The 21,943-nt window shown below is 36.5% G+C and overlaps 1 protein-coding gene across 1 annotated transcript in view; it reads left to right on the forward strand.

The window, feature by feature from the left end:
* Window positions 1-17,746, forward strand: part of RRP15 (ribosomal RNA processing 15 homolog) — a 40,041-nt gene extending 22,295 nt beyond the window's left edge. The window contains exon 5 of the mRNA XM_003999505.5: window positions 17,235-17,746. Coding sequence (XP_003999554.2) covers window positions 17,235-17,378 — 144 coding nt within the window. The 3' untranslated portion in view covers window positions 17,379-17,746. The remainder of the gene's footprint in view (window positions 1-17,234) is intronic.
* Window positions 17,747-21,943: the final 4,197 nt, after the last annotated feature.

The following is a 21,943-nucleotide window of genomic DNA, read 5'->3' on the forward strand; positions in this document are numbered from 1 at the left end:
ATCTTTTTCAAAGGCTTTTGATTCCTAGATAGGAGCATATTTTTTATATGTTCCAAAGACTGCCTTTCATATCATTAGCTATTTATCAAGGTATTTTTAATCTTCTGATTCTGCTGACTTGGAGATTATTGTTGCCCTTGAATTTTTTAAATCTGTTTTTTCTTAATTTTATTATATGCCGTCATTATTTCTGGAGTAAAGGCTTTCTGGGAAAGCCTTCCTTAGAGGCCAAAAAGGTATAATTGCTTTTTAAAGATCATTTTTAGGGCAAGGGAGTTTGAAAAGACATAAGTTAAAAGATGTCAAACTGATATATTAAATTACATTTGAGTCCTTAATTACTATACTTTATTTCTTGGAGCTGAGCCTGGATCCTGCAAAGTAAAACAAAAAGGTACTTGATGGGCTCATTTTAGAAGAGATAACAGCTAATATCTGTAAATCAAAAAGCCTTCAGTAGAACTTAGGGTAAGTAGTATTCTAAGTATTTTTCATCTATTAAACAAATGAGTTGTTTCTTCTGTTACATATGAAAGGGTTAACTTTTTTTTCTTAATAACAATTGCACATCTTTTTCATTATGTTAACTCAGGCCATTTGTACAGTGGATATCCATCACTTTAATAAATGTAGATTTACATGTACATGTAATAAATGTAGATTACATCTGTCATTTACAAATGTAGCATCTATTTTTTTTTCTTTTAAATTCCTTATATCACAAAGCTTATGTGCAGAAGTAAGTCACTTGTGTTTGTGACTTCAGCGCCCTATGTCTACTTCTCAGTAATGCCCATTGTTTTCTTGATTCACTAGCATGTCATGTCACAAAAATTCTTGTTAAATCAATAGTAGAGACTTAGATAATTTTTTTTTTGTTTTTATTTCATGTATATTTTTCTGAGATAGGGCCATGAGAAAGAACACTGTTAGTGGAAGTGAGAGAACCTAAGAAAAGAGGGATTCTTATCCAAACGGTAGAAATTTTGGGTAAGGTAGTAAGTGTTAAATTCAGTGGAGGTTTGGTTCTTTGGGATAAATCAGTCCACCAGACATCTTATAAGGAAGCAAGAAGAGAAGCCATTTGCAAGTTGTTTAAACAAGTGTTCCAGGTAATACACGTGATATGTTGCTTATGAAATTAGAAGGTTTGGAAGTCAGAAAAATTATGATGGGAGGATGTTCACAGAAAACAGGACTCTCAAGAGGAATGTGCTTCCAGAGAATACAGGACACTTAGCTTTTAAATAATTTTAAAATGTCAAGAAGCAAGCATAGTGAAGGCACTAGTTATTCATTGGACTAACCTAGTCTGTAGATAAAGCTGCTTTGAGTATCTGAAGAAGCGTTTTCCTTTCTGTGATGTGAATTCTGATGATAACAGGAAAGGAAGCACCAGTGAGTGGTATTTCTGTTGAAATGTTTACCTGTAAGCTAAAGAATTTCATTTAAAAAGTCATAAATTAGAGCCAGTGTTCAGTGCTGTTGAAACTAGTCTATATTGAAACAGCGTCTTTGAAAACATTGAAAAGAAGTGAAATAAGTGTCAAAGAATGAAGTCATAATGAATAGACATTTTCAGCAGTAGTAATCCAAGGAAAAGCAACTGGCGGTCATCGTGCTACTATAGGGGAAGAAAGCCTACCAGTTCTCCAATTTTTCACATCCTTTATAATTGCCATTCTTTCCTCTTTTTTTCTTTCATAGAGGTTGGAAGTGCAGGGTGTTTGCTGATGGGTGGGAAGCCGAAAAAGGGATTCTGAAGAAGTAGGTTGGGGTCAGATTTTTAAGTCTTCTGTCTTCTGTTAGGGAATTTGGACTTTATTCCGTAGGGATTTGGGAGCCAGCTGTAAATTTTCATCAGTAAGCAACCTGATCGGATTTGATTCTTTTTAAGGAAGAGAAGGCTGAAGGGTGGAAAGACTGTCAGAAGACCAGCCGGTGGCTGGCTGTTGCCATAAAGCAAGAGGGGAGACCTGAACTAAGGTGTAGTGAGATGGGGGGTGGCGGAAGAGAGGAGCCAGGTTGGAGAGGTAGTTTCGAGGAATAGGTTGACTTGATTTGGGACTGACCTGATTCGGGACACTTGTGAGGACCATGAGGTTTATGCCTTGGGAGATTCAAAAGTGGTGACTGCTTCACAAAATCAAAACTATAAAAGGTGGAACATGTTTGAGAGATGAAGCCTTTATTTATTTACTTTATTGTATTTTAAATTCCAGTGTAGTTAACATACAGTATTCTATTAGCTTTCCATGTACAATAGAGTGAATCAGCACTTCCATACATCACCCGGTGCTCATCACGAGAAGTGGGCTTTTTAATCCCACCTCCTGTTTCACCCATTCCCCTCCCACCCTCCCCTCTAGAGCTGAAGACTTTTATGGGACGAAGTCTGCTCCAGGTTGTAGTCAGAATGAGAAGAATGACCGTAAAGAGCAGGTTAAAAACAGTAAGTGTAGGGAGAGCGCTGGCTTAGTGCAGGAAACATGAGCACAGAGGAGCAGACAGCCAGAATAGCAATGGACCTTGAGGCCCCTCGTTGCAGAAGTTCATGAGTCCTGTATGTCTCTCTAGGGCCCTGAAATTTTAAGGACAACTGAACCCGTTTACCTAGTCAGGGAAGATGCCTACTGTACTTTAGAGAGTTTTTCACATGATTAGGTTTAAATGTTTTAGGTTTAAAGAATTGTCAGTTATTTGGAGAGAGTTCTATAATCCAGGACCTAAAGATCCCACTCTTGAACCAAATAAATGAAGCCCCATATCAGCCACATACCAACATGTGAGAAGGCACATTGACTGATTCCTTGATTTTGACCCTGAATGGTTTTTAAAAAGATTGTATTGAGGACACTCTGTTTAAGGAAGCAACAAAATTTACATTTTGTATAAGAAAAGTTTTCATTGAAACTTTAAGTTTTAATCCCTTAGGGAATATCTCTTTCCTTCCTGCATTCAGAACACGTACCTATCTAGAGTGTTGTGCTGTCCCAATATATTGAATAGTCAAGATTTTAATAATCTGGAGTTGTTATTTTTTTTCACATACTCTCCAAATTTGTGGTTATTCCTTTTGCTCTTTTCTTGAAAAGTTGACTAAATTTAGTCAAATTTCTTAGAATTTAAGGGTCTATTTCCTTAAAGGTGGGCCTGAAGCAACTATGTATATGGCTAATTTTAAGTCTGTGAATCTTAAAAGAATAATATATTGGCTGCTGTTACAGGAAAGCATTGGCTGACTGTATGGTACTCAAACTCTTGAATTACACACTTGTGTGGTTTTCATTTATTCGAAGTTGCCAATATATCACGTTCACCTATGTGTATGATGAAGCCATGACAATAATATTTGTTATAGTAAGGGAAAATGTTAGCTAGTTTTTTGTTAAAATGTAATTTTCTTTGTGATGGTTGGACAACAAATTTCTATAAAAAAGTCCCTTGGAGAAAAAAATTACTGGGGGAGAAAAGGTTTTGTTTTTGTTCTTTTTTTTTTTTTTTTTTTCCTGATTTTTGTGATACGAACACTTGGCATGTCAAACACAGAAGTAAGTTTGGGGGCTGTGTCTCTCATACATTTGTCATTAATGGCAGTCACATTGCCTTCATAGCTAGGTATTTAGTGATGGGAATACTTTTCAAATACCTGGCTTCTTTGGAATCTTAGTAACTTAGACCTAGACTCTGCACTGCTGTATTCTGTTAAAACTGGTTCAGAGACCTACTAAATTCCTGCTTTTGAAGTAAGAAACCTAGGAATGGAGGGACCCCTCACACAGCTCCCTAGGTGGTCCCCCAGAAGTTTTCAGGATTTAATTTCTTGGGGGGAATGGAAGGCAGGCAAGCTGATAGAGAAGGATGCTGTCCTTAAATTGCCCCCGCATCACACGGCAACAGTGTTTTACTTGCACATGAAAGCAGCCCCGGCTGGAATGTGTGGAATGCTAACTTTGTAAATAATTCAGCTTCATGTTTGTTTACTGAAAATGCCTAAATCGATGAGAGTTTAGACAAAAGAGAGACTCCAAAGTTTGAAATGAGAATGAGCATGATTGTACATATTGCTGTTGATGGGAACAGCTTAAAGCCAGTTTCTCAACTCCTTTTAAAATAGGCTGTTTAGCTTGAATGTAGTGTGGTTTCAGATTTGGACAGCAGTTGTAATCAAAGCGAACTTATGTTTGGCACAGTGGTACGAGCAGCATTTTCACATGGGGGATGTATGGGTATGAGGGAAGAAAAGAACTAATTACGTAGCTTGTGTAGAAATCTTTAGTTACCATTAAAGTAAAAATTACTAACGGTGCCATATGTCTCCTGGCCCTGTTTTAAGAAATGTTCTATTTGAAGTTGAAGTGGATGCTTGTTTAGGATTTTCATCGGCGAGGTTGAAGCTTTTTTTTATTTTTAATTGTCCTGTGCGTGGTGAGTCTTATGCTACATGCTTACCCTTGGATGGTGCATTTTTAAAAATCTAAAGAATATTTTGCTGTTTCTTGCTGAAAATCATCTATGGGTTAGTTGGGGGTTTTTGTTTTAGGGTTTGATTTGGCTTTTTTGTTTGTTTTGTTTTTTTGTTTTGAGTTGTAGGCAGCTGAGAATGTTTATGGGGATGCATGACGAATTAGATGGTAGCAAAGGCCTGGAACCTGACTGCCTGGGTTGAAACCCTTTGGTCTGCATTTACTGTGTATGCATTACTTACCCAAACCATGCCTCAGGTTTCTTGTGTGTTTAAGATAATCATTCTACTAGTAGTAAACATCTCCTAGAGATAACAGAGAGTCAACGGAGTTAGTATAGGTAAAGTGCTTAGAACAGTGCTTAAATAAATGCTGGCAGTCTTTTTTTAAATTTTGTGTTCCTTGTATTTACTTCTTATTTTTCCTAACAGTAGTCAAAAATGAATTTCAGTTGGAAACCAATTTGAAAAGAAACTGTTACTGCTTATGAATTTTTGAATTATCCAATAATTCAATAAAAATTATGTTTAGATTTGGAAAGTTCTCTCTAATTTTAAGTGTATCTACTCTAGTAATGTATAATTCTTACAAAATAATAAAACTCGGTTTTGAGGACCTAGAAATTTGTCTACTTTTTCTTCCACATTTTAAGCTATGCTTAAGCTAACTCTGTTACTGACAAGATTTCTCTTGCCAAGGAAAGTTTGGTTTCTAAACGGGTGTTTTCGTACTTTGGTATTTGAAGGCTCTCATCTTTGTGAACACTGTGAACATCATTAGAAGATTACACATGTCCCTAGTTGGGGATTCTGTTCATATATGTGATGATTCGGGGCATTACTAAGTAGGAAAGGTGGTAGAGGGACCAGGAGGGGGCTTGTTAGTGTTTGTTTTGTTCCAGGTACTGAAAGGGGTTTTTTATATAATTACCATTTGAAGAAGTACTGGAATTCTCATTTTAGAGGTGAGAAACCCCAAATCAGAAATATTAAGTGACTTGCCCCAGGTCACATTGATAGTAATTGGTAGAATCTGGATTAAAACTTCGTCTGTGTTGCTCCAGAATCATTTCAGTCATTTGTGCCTGCTACTTAAGAAGATTTGAGGCACTTCTATTTAGAAGCAGAACTGAAAACTGTGTCCTCCCCTCTCTCACCTAAATGAGCTAGAAGAGGTGGGTCTGGCTAGTGAGCAACATGGTCCCTCCCCCCACCCCTGCCCCAGCCCAGAAGGAGGATGATGGGAGAGATGGTTTGCAGTCTGTTTTTTTCCCTGGGTCTCACATCCCCTTTGTTGGATGGGTAGCAGCACATGCAGACCGATAGGTTTAAAAAAAAAAAACAAAAAAAATTTTTTTCAACGTTTTTTATTTATTTTTGGGACAGAGAGAGACAGAGCATGAACGGGGCAGAGAGAGAGGGAGACACAGAATCGGAAACAGGCTCCAGGCTCTGAGCCATCAGCCCAGAGCCTGACGCGGGGCTCGAACTCACGGACCGCGAAATTGTGACCTGGCTGAAGTCGGACGCTTAACCGACTGCACCACCCAGGCGCCCCTAAAAAAAAACAATTTTAATGTTTATTCATTTTTGAGAGAGAGCACGAGCAGGGGAGAGGCAGAGAGAGGGGAGACACAGACTCTGAAGCAGGTTCTAGGCTCCAAGCTGTCAGCACAGAGCCCAACATGCAGGGCTCAAACTCTTGAACTGTGAGATCGTGACCTGAGCTGAAGTCAGACACTTAACTGAATTGTTAAGGAAGATAAAAATATTACCATGGTAGAACATTTCAGAATTATAAAACAAACTCATTAAACTCGTTTAAGGAATTCTTTATAAGTTTACTGTTAGAATTGACTTTCTATTCTTTTATCAAGGAATTAATTAAAATTTACTGGATATCAAATGCATTCTGTATTTAATCACTGTTTGCCTAATAGAAATTTTAGAATCTTTTTCCCCCCCTATTACTTTATGGAAATTTTCAAACAGGAAGAAAATAAGGAAAGACCAGTATTTCTCTCACGTGGGTTCTAAATTTGTTGACACTTGTCTGTGTGTTTGTTTTATAGAGCTATCTGCCTGTCTTTATCCCCATCTAGTTTTTGTTTGTTTGGGGTGATTATTTGAAGGTAATACCCATACTATCCTAGAAATTCTCTCTTTTTAACAGCTTTATTGAGATAAAATTCATATATCATACAATTCAGAAGTTTCATTTATAACTAAACCAGGTGTCTTGAACAAGGAATCCAGGTTCTAAATCTGTCTGTCACATCATGTCTTTCAGCTTTCTCCTCTGTGCCCTTTCACTGTAAGTGGAAAGTTAGGACCAAAGGTCAGAATTTAAGTTAAACTTTTTTTGGCATAACTGTTTCATAGGTGTGATACTTAAATGTATAGTTAGTATGCTGTCACATCAGGAGACAGATTATCAGAATGTCCCATATTAGTGATGGTCCTGTTTCATTTGGTTCAAGTGGTAATAAATTTTTCCTTATGAAAGGTGCATTTTCCCCTCTACAGTTAGAGAGTAATTTCTGGGGATGAATAATATGAAAGGAGCAAATATACCTTTCCCCATCTATCTTTTGTCTTTTAGCGCCAATTGATGACCCCTGCTTAAAACAGGTATGTTACTGGAATTTGCAGAATGGTGATTTTCTCATTTATTTCTACTTACTTTTTTAGGAATATGTTTTAAGTTCCAAAAGATGAGGGTTAATGTTCCTTTCCTTTTAATTATTGCTTTCCAGAGTAAGGTGTTGGCTTAACTGTCATCTCCAGTAGTAGCAAGTGAACCTTCTCCCCGCCCCCACCTTTTTTCTTTGCCTTTATTTAATATCACAGACATAGGAATGAGTGTCTAGGTTTTCAGTATTTTAGTATCATTATGCTTCTTTTGATGTTTAAATTCACAAATGTAACAATGAGAACCAGTGCAAACTAGCTTCTTGTGCCGTTCTGGCATGACCTCATTTTTCTTGGCGTACTTTCTTGGTTTCTGGGACAATAAGCTCTTAGATTACAGACCCAGAATCACATGCTTTTCCAGGAGTTTGAGTGAGGACTGTCCATATATTTTTAAATCTTTTGTTGATTTCAGTAGGTAGATTGGTAGTATGCATATTTCTACTAGATATTACTTACTTTTCTTTATATTTCATAGTTTTACAAAGAACTTTTACAGTGTTTTCTCACTTAAACCTTTTAACAAATTTATGATATTAAAACATCAGTGTCTGTTTTCTAGATGAATACTAGGCTTTCCTAATTAGTTTATAAATCTGAATTCTCATCTATGTACTACGTAGTATAGCTGGTAAAAGAATGGGCTGTAAAAGACTAATCGGCAGAATGTATTCTGAATGTTTCAAGCTCCTGAGTCTAAAAATACATAGAGCACTTGTGTCAAAAAGGCTCCTTGAGGTGTTATACATTTGTCTTCCTGGCAGTTTAGTCAACTTCAACTTAATTTAACAATTCTTAAGATATTATAAACAATGAGGAGAAGCTCCATTGCATGGATGTTTTCTCAGATTTAACTCTGAAGTGAGGTGTTTAGATAGCAATTTAGAATCGAAGCCACCAAATAGAATCACTTTGAGCAAAGGCATATGTATTGCGTACATAGTAAAACCAAGGGCAGCAAATGAAATTAAAATAAAAAAGAATGCAGCAGAATGAAAAAAAAAAACTGCATCAAAGAAACTTTTTTTTTTTTTTTTTTTTTTTTTAAGGAATATGAGGCCTGAATTCTTGGCAAGCTACACAGAATTAGGTTTTCTTAGAGAACTTTATACATTTAACATGTGCTTGGACTATACGTAAAGGTGACATAGTTTTAACATCTTGATCTTTTCTAGTTTGCTTGGATTTTATTAGTGACCTGTTTAAATTTGTAAACTGTACAAGAACCTGGAAGCTATATAACAGTTAACAAAAACTAAGCACAAATGGGCTTGTTGCCTGGAATACCATTCTAGTAATATAGTTAAGGCGAATTAAAATAAGTTTGTGAAGGAATGAAGAAGGCACAAATTGGTCAAGACAATTAGAAATTGCTTATAAAAAATTCTTTGAGAATCAGAGAAAAGTTGAGTGTGTACAGATATGGGATCTTCCACGTAAGCTTGACTCCATTAGAACTCTTAGACATTCTAGATTGAAAATTTTAATGCTTCATGATGAAATTTCCAATCCTTTATGGTTAGTGGGATGTTTTAATAACTGACATGATGAGAAAATCATTGATGTCCTTATTCAAATTATAAACATTTGGTGCTGTATTTCACTTTTGTTGATTTCTGCCAGAGTATATCTTTCGTGTAAGGGATCTCCCATATATCCTTCATTTCTCCAGCAGAACTTTTGGATAAGTGGTAGTCAGTAATCAGGAGATTACTAACTACAGCTATAAACAGCTTACAAAAAAATTTGCAACAACAAAGGTATTAAGGTGAATTTAGCCAGTGTGTTAAGAACCTTTTTTAATTTAGGTGAAACTAAATTAAAATGAAAACTGAACGTTCTTCTCAGGGAAAGCAATGAAATCACAACTATTGCTGATTGCTAAATATAGATGTGATTATACTGTTTATTGTTTTAGGATTTGACTTTAATTTTCCCCTTGAAAACTGAAATGAGGTTAAGCTCTTAATTATTTGGTATTAGACTAATGAATAATTCCAAACCTCTGTTTTCAGTTTTCTTTTCATTAGCTGCCAATGTATGTTTGAACCTTGAAATGGAAGCTGATTAACGTTTTTAAGGGTTGTCATCATCAAAATTGACACAGACGGCTTCTGTATGATCTTGATTAAATATTTGTATAAAACCAGGCCAATGAGAGAAGGGACTATTTTGTTTCCTTGTATCATGTGGTTTTCATTAAGTTTTTGCATTTAATCAGTTCTCCTATTCAGTTGATGTAGGCCCAGAGAGTTATCTCGTAGGTTGCTTTTGGTTATTGAATTAGTACTGCCTGCAGCAACACTGACAGGCTTTACAAGCTGCTAAATTTTGGTCCTTCCAGTCTATATGTTTAATGTTAATACAATGTCCATCTGATGATAGTAAATATATACATATATATGTAGTAAATATATATAGTATAGTGAATACATATAGATAGGCACTATATACCAAGGTTAAGGGAATTATCTTTAATTTCTTTCAAGTCCTAGATGTCTAAACCCTCTGATTTTCAGTGTTGTAATCAATAGTTCACTGTGATTCAAATCCAGAACTCTTTGGTTTTCATTCCTGGTGTGAAAATAATGCATCATATTACCTCTACCTCTGTTTTATAAGCAAAAAAAAAAACCAAAAAACAAACAAAAAACCTAATTCTCATGATGTCTGAACACATAATGAAATCTACTTACAAATCACTTTAGGCAAGTTTTTCCAATGAATGACACATACAGGATTTCCCTTGGCGTCCTTATTTTCTTATATTTGTCTCTGATGCATCTTTTCTTTGTGGATGCTCTAGATATTCAGGAATTTTTTATACTTAATGGCAGGTCATCTTTATGGAAAAAAAAAAGTAAATTGACAGTATGTAAATCTGTTGTGTAAAATAATTTTTCCAAGTTTTGACTTTTATAGATGGCATTTTCAGTGTATTTTAGTACTTATTCTACTATGTAATGTATAGGTTATAATAGGTGATATGGTAATATAGAGAGTTGTTATCAATTAAGTTGTAGAGCAGTATAGTATTACAGAAAGAGCTTGGACTTGGAATCCTGGATTTTGGTTTGAGTATTGACTCAGCCATTTATTAACTGAATTTGAGTAAGTTGCTTCACTTCTTTGAGCCTTAACTTCCTTATATAAGATGTGAGAAAGACAATCACTGTCTGGCTAGGAATCTTAAGAGACTTAGAAAAAAGGCAATATTATGTAAGCTGTCCGGCATATAATAGCTTCCTAGTATAATTCATGTTTTTAATATTTTTTTTTCATTTGAAAAAGTTGGAAAGGAAAACAGAATCATATGGTTAATAAAACCAGAGGGTGCCTTAGGGGAGATTTTTGGGAAAGATCTTAGCGGAGGCTTGTAAAACTTCTGTTTGTGAAAATGATTGAGGGATAGTTCGTTTTCTCCTTTCTTGCTGTCCTGTTTTTTTCTGTTTAAATTAATTTTTACTTATCCATGTGGTTTAAAAGGCCTCATTTTGCCAAAAGGGTTATTTATTATAAAACAGTTTTCTGCCTCCTTCTGCCTACTTTCTACGACTCCTACCCTAGGGCAACCACTTGTTACTCCTTTAGCTGTTATATTGGCTTTTACACATCTCTGTATTCTTTTTTTTTTTTAATATGAAATTTACTGTCAAATTGGTTTCCGTACAACACCCAGTGCTCCTCCCAATAGGTGCCCTCCTAACCCTCCCCTTCCTCCCACCCTCAATCAACCCTCAGTTTATTCTCAGTTTTTAAGAGTCTCTTATGGTTTGGCTCCTTCCCTCTCTCTCTCTTTTTTTTTTTTTTTTTCCCCTTCCCCTCCCCAATGGTCTTCTGTTAAGTTTCTCAGGATCCACATAAGAGTGAAAACATATGGTATCTGTCTTTCTCCGTATGACTTATTTCACTTAGCATAATACTCCAGTTCCATCCACGTTGCTACAAAAGGCCATATTTCATTCTTTCTCGTTGCCAAGTAGTATTCCATTGTGTATATAAACCACAATTTCTTTATCCATTCATCAGTTGATGGACATTTAGGCTCTTTCCATCATTTGGCTATTGTTGAAAGTGCTGCTATAAACATTGGGGTACAAGTGCCCCTATGCGTCAGCACTCCTATATCCCTTGGGTAAATACCTAGTAGTGCTGTTGCTGGGTCATTAGCGTAGATCTATTTTTAGTTTTTTGAGGAACCTCCACACTGTTTTCCAGAGTGGCTGCACCCACCCAGTTTGCATTCCCACCAACAGTGCAAGAGGGTTCCCGTTTCTCTGCATCCTCTCCAGCATCTATAGTCTCCTGGTTTGTTCATTTTGGCCACTCTGACTGGCGTGAGGTGATACCTCATTGTGGTTTTGATTTGTATTTCCCTGATGAGGAGTGACGTTGAGCATCTTTTCATGTGCCTGTTGGCCATCTGGATGTCTTCTTTATCATGTCTTCTGCCCGTTTCTTCACTGGATTATTTGTTTTTCGGGTGTGGAGTTTTGTGAGTTCTTTATAGATTTTGGATACTAGCCCTTTGTCTGATATGTCATTTACAAATATCTTTTCCCATTCCATTGGTTGCCTTTTAGTTTTGCTGATTGTTTCCTTTGCAGTGCAGAAGGTTTTTATCTTCATGAGGTCCCAATAGTTCATTCTTGCTTTTAATTCCCTTGCCTTTGTGTCAAGTAAGAAATTGCTGTGGCTGAGGTCAGAGAGGTTTTTTCCTCCTCTAGGGTTTTGATGGTTTCCTGTCTCACATTCAGGTCCTTCATCCATTTTGAGTTTATTTTTGTGAATGGTGTAAGAAAGTGGTCGTTTCATTCTTCTGCATGTTGCTGTCCAGTTCTCCCAGCACCATTTGTTAAAGAGACTGTCTTTTTTCCATTGGGTATTCTTTCGTGCTTTGTCAAAGATTAGTTGGCCATACTTTTGTGGGTCCAATTCTGGACTCTCTATTCTATTCCATTGGTCTATGTGTCTGTTTTTGTGCCCATACCATGCTGTCTTGATGACGACAGCTTTGTAGTAGAGGCTAAAGTCTGGATTGTGATGCTTCCCGCTTTGGTCTTCTTCAAAATTCCTTTGGCTATTCGGGGTCTTTTGTGGTTCCATACAAATTTTAGGATTGCTTGTTCTAGCTTCGAGAAGAATGCTGGTGCAATTTTGATTGGAATTGCATTGAATACACATCTCTGTATTCTTAACTCGTTTCCTTTCTGTTTTTTCCTGAAGTTAATTATTGTCTTGGTCTTCGTATGTAACTTTCTTAGTTTAGGTTTTCACAATCCATTTACCTCAGGCAATACATCTATTTTAATTATTTTCTTTGAGATATTCTCTCCTGGAGTCTTCCGTTCTTTCTCTGGGCTGATTGCGCTCTGAGGCTGCTTCACAGTTGTCATCCTGGGACTTAAGTTTTTTGTGATCCTTGGAGTTTCTTCTGGATTGGATTCCATATTTCCTGGATCTCATTCCTTCTTCTTTCTTGGTTTACTCCCACTGTTTTGATAAAGCATATCCTCCATGTTTTTGTCAGGTTAAAATGATGGTCATGCTCCAGATTGTCTGCCTGATGCTTAGTTACCATTCTGGAGTCTCCATTTTCTCTCATCCTGCAGTTTCTCTTCTCCTTCCTGTGTTGGATCTCCTAGTTTTTCTATCCTGTGTCTTTCTCTTCTTGGTTTACTCCACCTTTTTGTGGAGGACATTCTCAGTAGTTTCCTGAGAACTACTAGAAATAAACTTTTGGGTAACTTGTATGTCTGAGAGTACCTCTGTTCTGTCCTCATACTTGAATAACAACGTATCTAGGTATCAAATTTTAAATTGGAATTTATTTTCCTTCAGCATTTTGAAAGAATTTGTCTCTTTCTTGCATCCAGGATAGCTATAGGAAGATCTGTATCTATTTTGATTCCTGATCATCTCTAAGTATGTGACTTGTTTTCCTTCTGAAAGCTTATAGGATATTCTTTTAGTATCTATAATTCTGAAATTTTACAGATGACCTTGATGTGGCTTGGTTTTTCTTTTGTATTTTGGACCTTCAGGAAGGCTCTTTTCGTTCTGGAAATGTGTGTCCTTTACTTTGGGGAAATTTTTCTGGAAGTGTTTCATTGATTTTCCTCCCCTCCTTTTTGGCATTCTTTCTGTATAATTCTTATTTTGTATGTTGAACCCCCTGAACTCATCCTCCTGTTTTCCACTACTTTTTTTTCTTTTTACACTATTTTCCTCAGCTTTTATCTTCTCACCCTTGTATTCATTTTTTTTATTTCTTCCATCACATTTTTAATTTCAAGGTCTTTGTTATTCTCTTAATGTTTCTTTTTAAATAGCAAACTACTTTTGTTTTGTGGGTGCGCTGTAATCTCCTAACTTTGAGGATATTAATGGTATTTTCCCCTAAATTTTCTTCTCTCTGAACAGTGTTGCTTTCCTACAAGTTGCTTTCGAAACATTTGTGTTTGTTATACTCTGTTTTCTTTCTGATAATCCTAAAATGTCTATTCATGATTAGAACAAATAATCCCAGAGGCGATTGAAGTTCTGAACCATGTGGGTGTTACCCATGTGACATGAACTTTAGTATAACATTCTCTCGATTATTTATTAGCAACTGGCTAGATTTTCTCTAGAGCCTTCCTGATCTTCTGTCTGAAGGAAAGGGTCTGCCTCCCAGTATTTCAGGAGCCCAATGTGAGAAGGGGACTGGGACTCATTATTGGGGGGCAGGGGATATAACTGAATCCCCTGTTTCTGGTGTGTACATGTGCCTTCATCTGTGCCAACCTGTGACCTCTCCAGAGGTTGAACAGTCTTCCACCAAGCTTGTGTGAGACTGGGAGGAGATCCAGAGATCTGATTCTCAACATCACGTTTGCCCAGTTCTCTTTATTTTGATCCTTCCATTCCTACCCTCACTTCCAAAAGTATCCAGTCAATGCCAGTTCCTGGGGGTTTTGTTGGTTGGTTGGTTGGTTGGTTGGTGTTTGAAGATCCTACAGTGTAAACTGGGTTGGTTGCAGCTTGACAATTGCAGTCTTAGGAGTCAGCTTTCTTGGGTTTGCCAGGGTAGTCCGTCTTGCTTCACCTTCTAAAATTGTGTTGCTGTTGTCTATTTGGATCTTCTCCTTGTGGATTATATCTTTAAAACAACAAATCACTCTTCTGTTGTTTTATTGAGTTTTGCAGCTGAGCAAGACTAGTTGTTTCTGTTCAAACTATCCCCTTATGTGCCCCCCTGTCTTTTTTCTTGCTGTGTATTTCTTTAGCAAGTGTAGGCATAGAGAGTAAAGGGTTATCCTTTTGTTTTTAAGACAGAGTTTTCTTTCTTGAACTGCCATCATGACAGATACTATAGGAAAAAGTCTGTTTTTAAAATGTATTAACCCATACTTGTTTATACTGAGTTTTCTATTGTCTGGTTTTTTTTTCTCTCTCCATATTTTTGCTTCACAGAATAAAAATACAACTGTAATATGAAATCTTGAATGATGGCAATTTATAAAATATCCAGTGATGTGTCTAACATTGGATTTCCAAAACTTAAAATCTTTTCTCTTCAGCCCTAAAGTGTACTTGGGTTTGTAGCAGTGAATGAAACTCACTAAGAAATATTTGTTCTTTATAGACTGGTGATTCTCAGACTTTAGCAAGTGTCAGAAGCACCGGATGGCTTATGAAAGAGACTGCAGCCTCCAACCTCTAGTTTCTGAGTCAGTAGACTTGGAGTGGGGTCTGAGGTTTTCAATTTCTAACAAGTGATATTGATGCTAATGCTGCTGGTCTGGGGACCACACTTGGAAAATTACTGATATAGATGATACTGAATGCTTAAAAAACAAAACGGTACCACCAGAATTCCCCAGTAAAGCTTTACTTCATTGTTATTTTTCAAATTGGTCAATTGAGAGAGAGATGCTTTGAATTTATTGTTGTTGTTCTCCTCTCCTAAAATATGTCTTTCAAGACAAGTATGGTCTCAACATTTTAATTAAGGAGTCCTTTCCTTTGGTCCACTATTGTTCCTTTCTTTCTTTCTGAACTACGGGTGTGAGGCTTTGTCCCTTCCCACCCTTCCTGCCTCCCTCATTTCTTCAGGTGCTAAGAGCTTTAGTGGCGCCGCCTGGTAGAGGAGTAACTCAGTCCAGCAGAAGTTGGCTGTCAGGATGAGCTCTCATGTAGGAACAGTCTGGATTGAGCTCAGTCATGTGGGATCTGCCTTCCGGTTGGTAACATGTTGATAGCATGTTGGGTGCATTTGTCTGAACACGGAAGCTTACCGTTGAGATTGCATATTTATACGTAAACACAAACGTCAACGTCAGGGTAAGTCTTTACTAGTCAGTAACTTGCATGTGGCTATACCAGGAAGCATACACTTTTTAGAATTTACTTGAAAACTGAATGATTAATTTGGCAGGGAGGTGTTTTAATTGTTGTGTCAAAGTGGATCCCTTCATGGGAACAACTCTTTCTCTTAATTAAGGTGAGGAGATTAGCAAACAAAACTTCAGTTGAAGCAAAGAAAATAAAAATAGCCTTTTTTCCGGTTAAGTAACTTAATCTAACAGAAGCAAAAATAGTTTTAGGGAAGTAGGTTTGATATTGTAGAAACGAGGGATGGGAAAGTGTTAGCATACTCCATGAGGAGAGTTACAGATTTCCTTCTTACTTGATTGCTCCCCTATGGGTGTGGCAGGAGAGCCTTTAGAACTGTTTTACTGTTGGTTTTTAACCAGCAGATATTTTTTGTTCTTTACGTTGGTTAAATTATAGTACAAGTATGCCTTTTGACATACTAAGTCAATTCGGAAATTTTTGCTCGCATTTACTTATATGCTCTCCAGTCTTCCCATTATATTTGGGTACAAGCTCTGCTTGATTCTTTGATCCCAGGAAGACACGAGTAATCCAGTAGGACATGTTTTCTGGTTTGTAATAGTGTCCTTTTCTTCCTCCCCCCCCCCCCCCCCCCCCCCCCCCCGCTAAATGGAGTGACTGTTTCAGGGCTATGTTTTTTAAAATAAAAGGTAGCTTCAGAATTAGATAAGTAGTCTCTTGTAACCTAGAAAATGTCTTTAATATCTTTTCTCTTAAAAATTGCATAGCCCCAATAAAGATAACACTATTTTCTAACCAAATATCCTGGGTTCTTACATGTTTAGGGAGATTTTTCCAACATTGTGTATTTTTGTAAATGGTATAAATAGAAAGGCATAGACTGTTAGCTCCAGGAAGACAGGGACTTTGTTTTGTTCATCAGTGTATTTCCAACATGAAGAACAATGCTTGATACACAGTTTTCAGTAAATGTTTGTGGAATGAAGGAAAGAAATCCCAGAGCTTGAGTTCCGCATATATTGTATTACTTAATTAATACCACAAGGTGGTACTGTTGTACCATGAAATGAAAGGCTGTAATTCTTAGGCTGTCCTACAGTTTTACGTAAATCCTGTAAATAAGCAAAATGAATTGACTACCTATTATGTTTATTGCCTGCTTCAGTTATTTATCATTTTAGCATGTGATTAGTCTTTTGATTACATGATTAGGTCAGGCAGTGAGATCATAACTTAAATAAAGAACATTTGGTTCAAATTTTTATCAAGTGTTAAATGAGATAACATCTATAAAAATATAGCACAGAACCAAGTTACTTTTCCTTTTATTTCGTGGGGGGGGGGGGGTTAAAAGCCTTTGTTAAATTTCTGTTTGTTTTAAAATAATTTGCCAACATTTTTCTAATAAATTGTCACTGAATGTTAAATAATATTTGTTGGGTTTCATTGCCAGATTTTAAAAAATTGGCAATAAACCTAGATTTTACTATATTCCCTCCCCCTGCAAAAAAATTATTTTGCTTTCATTGTTCCTTTATGGGGTTAAAATACTAACGTATAGCTCTATTACATATTTGTGCATATATTGTAGTATATAAATTAAATCAGTCTATAATTTGTCTTGTTTTCATTCCTGTTGTAAAAGTAAGTGTTGATAAGTTTGTTTTGTAGCTTGGGTTTTATTATTTCCTTACAATTAAATTGCCTTTTGATATTTTGGTTCTGTAATTGCCTTCAGACTGAAGGGAAATTAGAAGAGGGCCCTGGATGGACAATCCTACGAGATGATTTCATGATGGGAGCGTCCATGAAAGACTGGGACAAAGAAAGTGACGGCGCGGATAACAGCAGACCAGGGTCTGGAAGCGACTCCGACACATAGGCTGTAGAGGAAACGCATGTACCGTCGTCGTGTTTTTCCTAGAAAAATACCTCATGCTCTCTGAGTTGGACATTTATAAAGCTAAAATTTGTAAGGAATCCGGAAGACTTTTACTATTACCAACTTGGTGTTTTTCCTTTTCATGAAAACTTTGTGAAAATTAGGTTTTCAGACTATGTATAATTTTAAGCATTGTTCCTCACAACATTTGTGAAAAGAAGTGTTCCTTATTGATCAGCGAGATGGCACAATTTGCCAGGACATTATAAGTTTTACACACTGGTCTGGACATTGGTGTTTTCTTCCAGTTTCACTAGTTTCTAGAAATACAGTACTCTTCATAATTAAAAATGAACTCCTTGAAGTCAGTACGTTTCAGCTTTCCAACTTCTTAGACCTGTGTGTGTGTTTGCAGCGGGGGGTGGATTTGGGGTATTCGTTTGGGTGAGCTACTGAGAAAACCTATGTAGTGACATTTAAAGTGATACAGTATTTCTGATTCAGGGTGATGATTTCATTTTTAGATCTTCTGGTTAGTAAGATTTAAGGAGCACACCAAATCTTTACTTTTATATAATGATCCTTTATATGCTGAGTAATACATATATAATGGTTTGGATTTATCTTAAGTGTTAGGTTATTTTTGTGTGAGAGACTTACTGGGGCGGAAATTCTCATGTTTAACTTATGCGGTGAGGCCTAATTTCTTAGAAAGCATATTTGACGTGTTTTAGCTCCCCTCCACCCCCTTTTCCCTGTTTTTGGGTTAGCTTAAATTCTCTTTTTTGGTCTGACTAAAACCAGTGAAATGGCAGTTAGACTGCTGGTAGTCTGCTTCAGAATCCTCTATGGGATTGGAGATTCGGGTCTTTATTGTTGCCTTAAAAGTGATTACATTGGGTGACTTAGTATCTAGCTGTTAAACAAAAAGAAAAGAGAAAGTAAGACTGTTGAATATCATTCCAAAATTTCTGTGAGACTGGGCCTAAGATGTAAAGCTTGTGGAGGAATTATTTAATGAATAATTTTTCCATAATAAATTTCTCCATTTTTCCATAATAAAGTGATTCCCTTCTCATTTGCAAATACCTGCATCCTCACCTCAAAATTATGCTGGAGCAGAAATACTGATATTTTCAAAGCCATTTGAGTGTCACAGGTATTAGGTATCTAAGGTTAAATTAGTCCGTGGCCTGGTATTCGTCAGCATAAAGGAAGGTGTCCACCTAAGATCAAGTGATTAGACCAGCAAAGCTCAAAATGCATTTTTGTAATTATCCCAACTTTTGAACTTTAATGTCTTATTAAATTATAGAACTACCATTTTGTCAGGATAATTTAAGTAAATGTGGACAAGTACTCCTCCATAGTAATTAAGAGTGCTAAATATCACGATATAACTTAACACAGATAAGTATTTTATTATAACCTAATGCATACATAATTTTGGGAAAGAAAATTCTCTGCAGCACTTAAAAGCTTTTTTTCTCCCTAAAATTAAAGGCTATACTTCTTTTTTGCTACTAATCTTATTCTGGAGCATATGAAAACTGTGCAAAACTTCTTCTAAATAGGACGTTTGGGTGATAGAAATGGGCAAATCACTTTTCATTTATGAAAACACTTTTGAAACATACACTTAGGGTTTTTGGTTTAATTTTAAAACTTTGTCAAGATTTTTTAACTGAAAGAAAGAATATATGCAAATTTTCTTCTTTTGGAAATTATTTTATCCCAAAATAAAAATGAGTTGCCAGTGTAAGAAAAAATGTTATCACTTCTCTCAGAAGGCTGTGAAGCATATTCACAGTACATGAAATGATTTCTGTCATAAAGATGGGATGTTTGATATACATATTAGTAATGGTGCCTCTTGGCTGTACAATGTGTGTAGCCAGAATATCATCGTATATGAATGTAAATCCAAGTATCAGCCTATTGTTTTAGAAATTAAGTATGTATCTGGAGATGAATATTTTAAATATTCTAGCTCTGTCATCTTTACCCTAAGTACTTGACTTACAACATTTAAGTTCTCACATCAGCCAGATAAGTCTGCATTTTCCCCATCTTCCTATATTGTCTTTGAGTTAAGGAGGGAAAAGAAAAAGAACTGTACTTGTGTACCCCCACCCTCCCCAATTTATCCAAATATAACATTTGGATTGTATTTTTGTTAACTATTTAGAATACAATAATAATAAAAAGGTTTTTTTGTTTAGAAAGACTATATGAAAAATAGTAACCAGATATTATCCCCTTATCTGGATATTTAGATGGCTGCGGTGAATGCTCTCAATCTTTAGCGTAGTTTAGTATTGGTCGGTAATTGTTTTTAGGCATTGAAATCTCCAAGTCAAAATTAATACGTGTTTCAGACTGGAAAAACTTAGTAGTTTAGCACTGTAGTTTGGAGTTGGAGTACTGGATTTATTTTCAACTTCCCTAGAATTCTACATAGATCAAGTATGGTTCTCATTGAAAAGCATACCTCGGAACCCTTTAGATGGGCTAGTTCAAAGGCTCACCTTCAGTACTCAGAGCCGAAAATGACTCACTAGGAGGTTCTGGAAGGTTTATTTGAGGGTAAGTCCAAGTTCTTTAAAATATTTTGTGTGTTTTACAAGGGAGGGGAGTGAAAAGGGAATGTTTATATTCTGGAAAACCTCTTAGGACTCTTTAATCACTGTGTTTTGCATTTATGAATATACTTAATATTCAGTGGCCACCAACGAATCCTGCCCCCTGTGCCGGTCTTCAGGCCATGAGAGTACAGTACTTCATTACAAAGCCATCTGATTACAGTTGATGGATGCCTGAAGATGTCCTAGTTAAACATATAGTAACAGAGACGTCCTGAGGTTGAAGTGTGAACAGAAACATAGACAGACTGAAGATATAAATTGTGTTGCTCAGGAGTTAAAGGAATTGTAAAGCCTAGGCCATGCCTGAAAAGGAATCTCCAAAGAGCATAAGTATTTCTATAGAAGAGAGAGGAGGAGGTCAAATAAATAAGGTGATACTTTCACAACCTTTGGATAATTTTTTTGCTCACTATTTATCTTAATATATGTGCTAAATAAAGAGTCTGAAGTGAAATGGGATGTAGGTTTTATTTTTTCAGTCTTTTTAATGACTTCAGAGTACTACTATTGTGTTTAGTATGTAGATCTGTTTGTGCAACATGAATTTCACTTTTAAAAACAAACATTTGAAAAATTAGTAGATACATTTTTGGACCTTTGTAATTTTTTTTAAGTTTATTTATTTATTTTGAGAGAGGAGAGAGAGAATCCCAAGCAGGCTCTGCACTGTCGTTCACAACCCCACATGGGGCTCAAACCCACGAACTATGAGATCATGACCTGAGCCAAAGTGAAGTGTTTGGACACCCAACCTTTGTAATTTCTTAAGGAGAAGCGTGTGTGTCTGTCTTAGCCTAGGTTCCTATACTAGAATATGAAAGACTGGCTAAAACAAAGAACATTTATTTCCCATTGTTCCATAGGGTGGGATGATTGAGGTACCAGCAGATTTGATGTCTGGTGAGAACCCTCTTTTTGGTTTGTAGACAGCTGACCTTTTGCAGTGTCTTCCTTGGGGAAGAGAAAGATCATCTTTTCTCAGTCTTTTGTGGAAGGGCACTAACCCCGTGGCTCCACTCTCGTGACCTAATTACTTTTCAGAGAGCTCCACGTCCAAATACATTACATTGGCGATTGCGGCTTTAATATATGACTTTGGGAAGACACATCTTCAATCCATAGCAGTGTGTAAAATAGCAAACTGTACATTTTTAACTTAGATGTAGAATAATTTTACCATTGTTTCTTGACTTAAATTTAATACAATTAGAAAGTTAAATGAAGCCGAATTCATTCTGCTCTTTTTTAAAATTCACCTCTTAGAATTAATGTGACATATTTGTCTCCATTCGATATGTTAGTGATGGTAGAGAGACTGTTAAGGCCTGGAGTTAGGAGTATGAGGACTGTTTGAGGTGAACTGGCAGTAAGAACAAATTCTGGAAACAGGAGGGAGGACTACTCCACGCCTACAAAAAACTCTCTCTTTCTCTCCCCAAGAAAACAGGAGTCTGAATTTTGGCCAGCTGGATACATGAATCTCAGTGACTGTTGCTGCAAAGGTAGGCCCGGTGAACTTTTTCACTGGGTGAACTTCTCCTGAGACCTGATTAGATGTATTAATCAAGAGGGCCTGTGAACAGGTTTGGAAGTAGAATGGTCTTCGAAGTTCATGTTAAGACATTTAGGACAGTGATAAAATACTAAGTTGCAACAAATCTAATCACAATTTTATAGGTGGAAGATAACTTCTAATGCTTCTCAAATAATTTTCGATTTTCTAAAGAGTGCTCTTTAGCTTAGAGAACCACAGTAATATTTTTCATCTGGACTACTAAGCATAATTTCAGGGAGTTATAATGTAGGGCTTTTTATCTACATGTGTGATAAACCTTTTGTGCTCACAAGAGGTGTCCTGAGAGAGTCACAAAACATGTTTTGTCAAGAATCACCAGTCTAGCACTGCTCACCTCTTCCCAC

This window comes from Felis catus, chromosome F1, assembly GCF_018350175.1.
Source record: "Felis catus isolate Fca126 chromosome F1, F.catus_Fca126_mat1.0, whole genome shotgun sequence".
NCBI lineage: Eukaryota > Metazoa > Chordata > Mammalia > Carnivora > Felidae > Felis > Felis catus.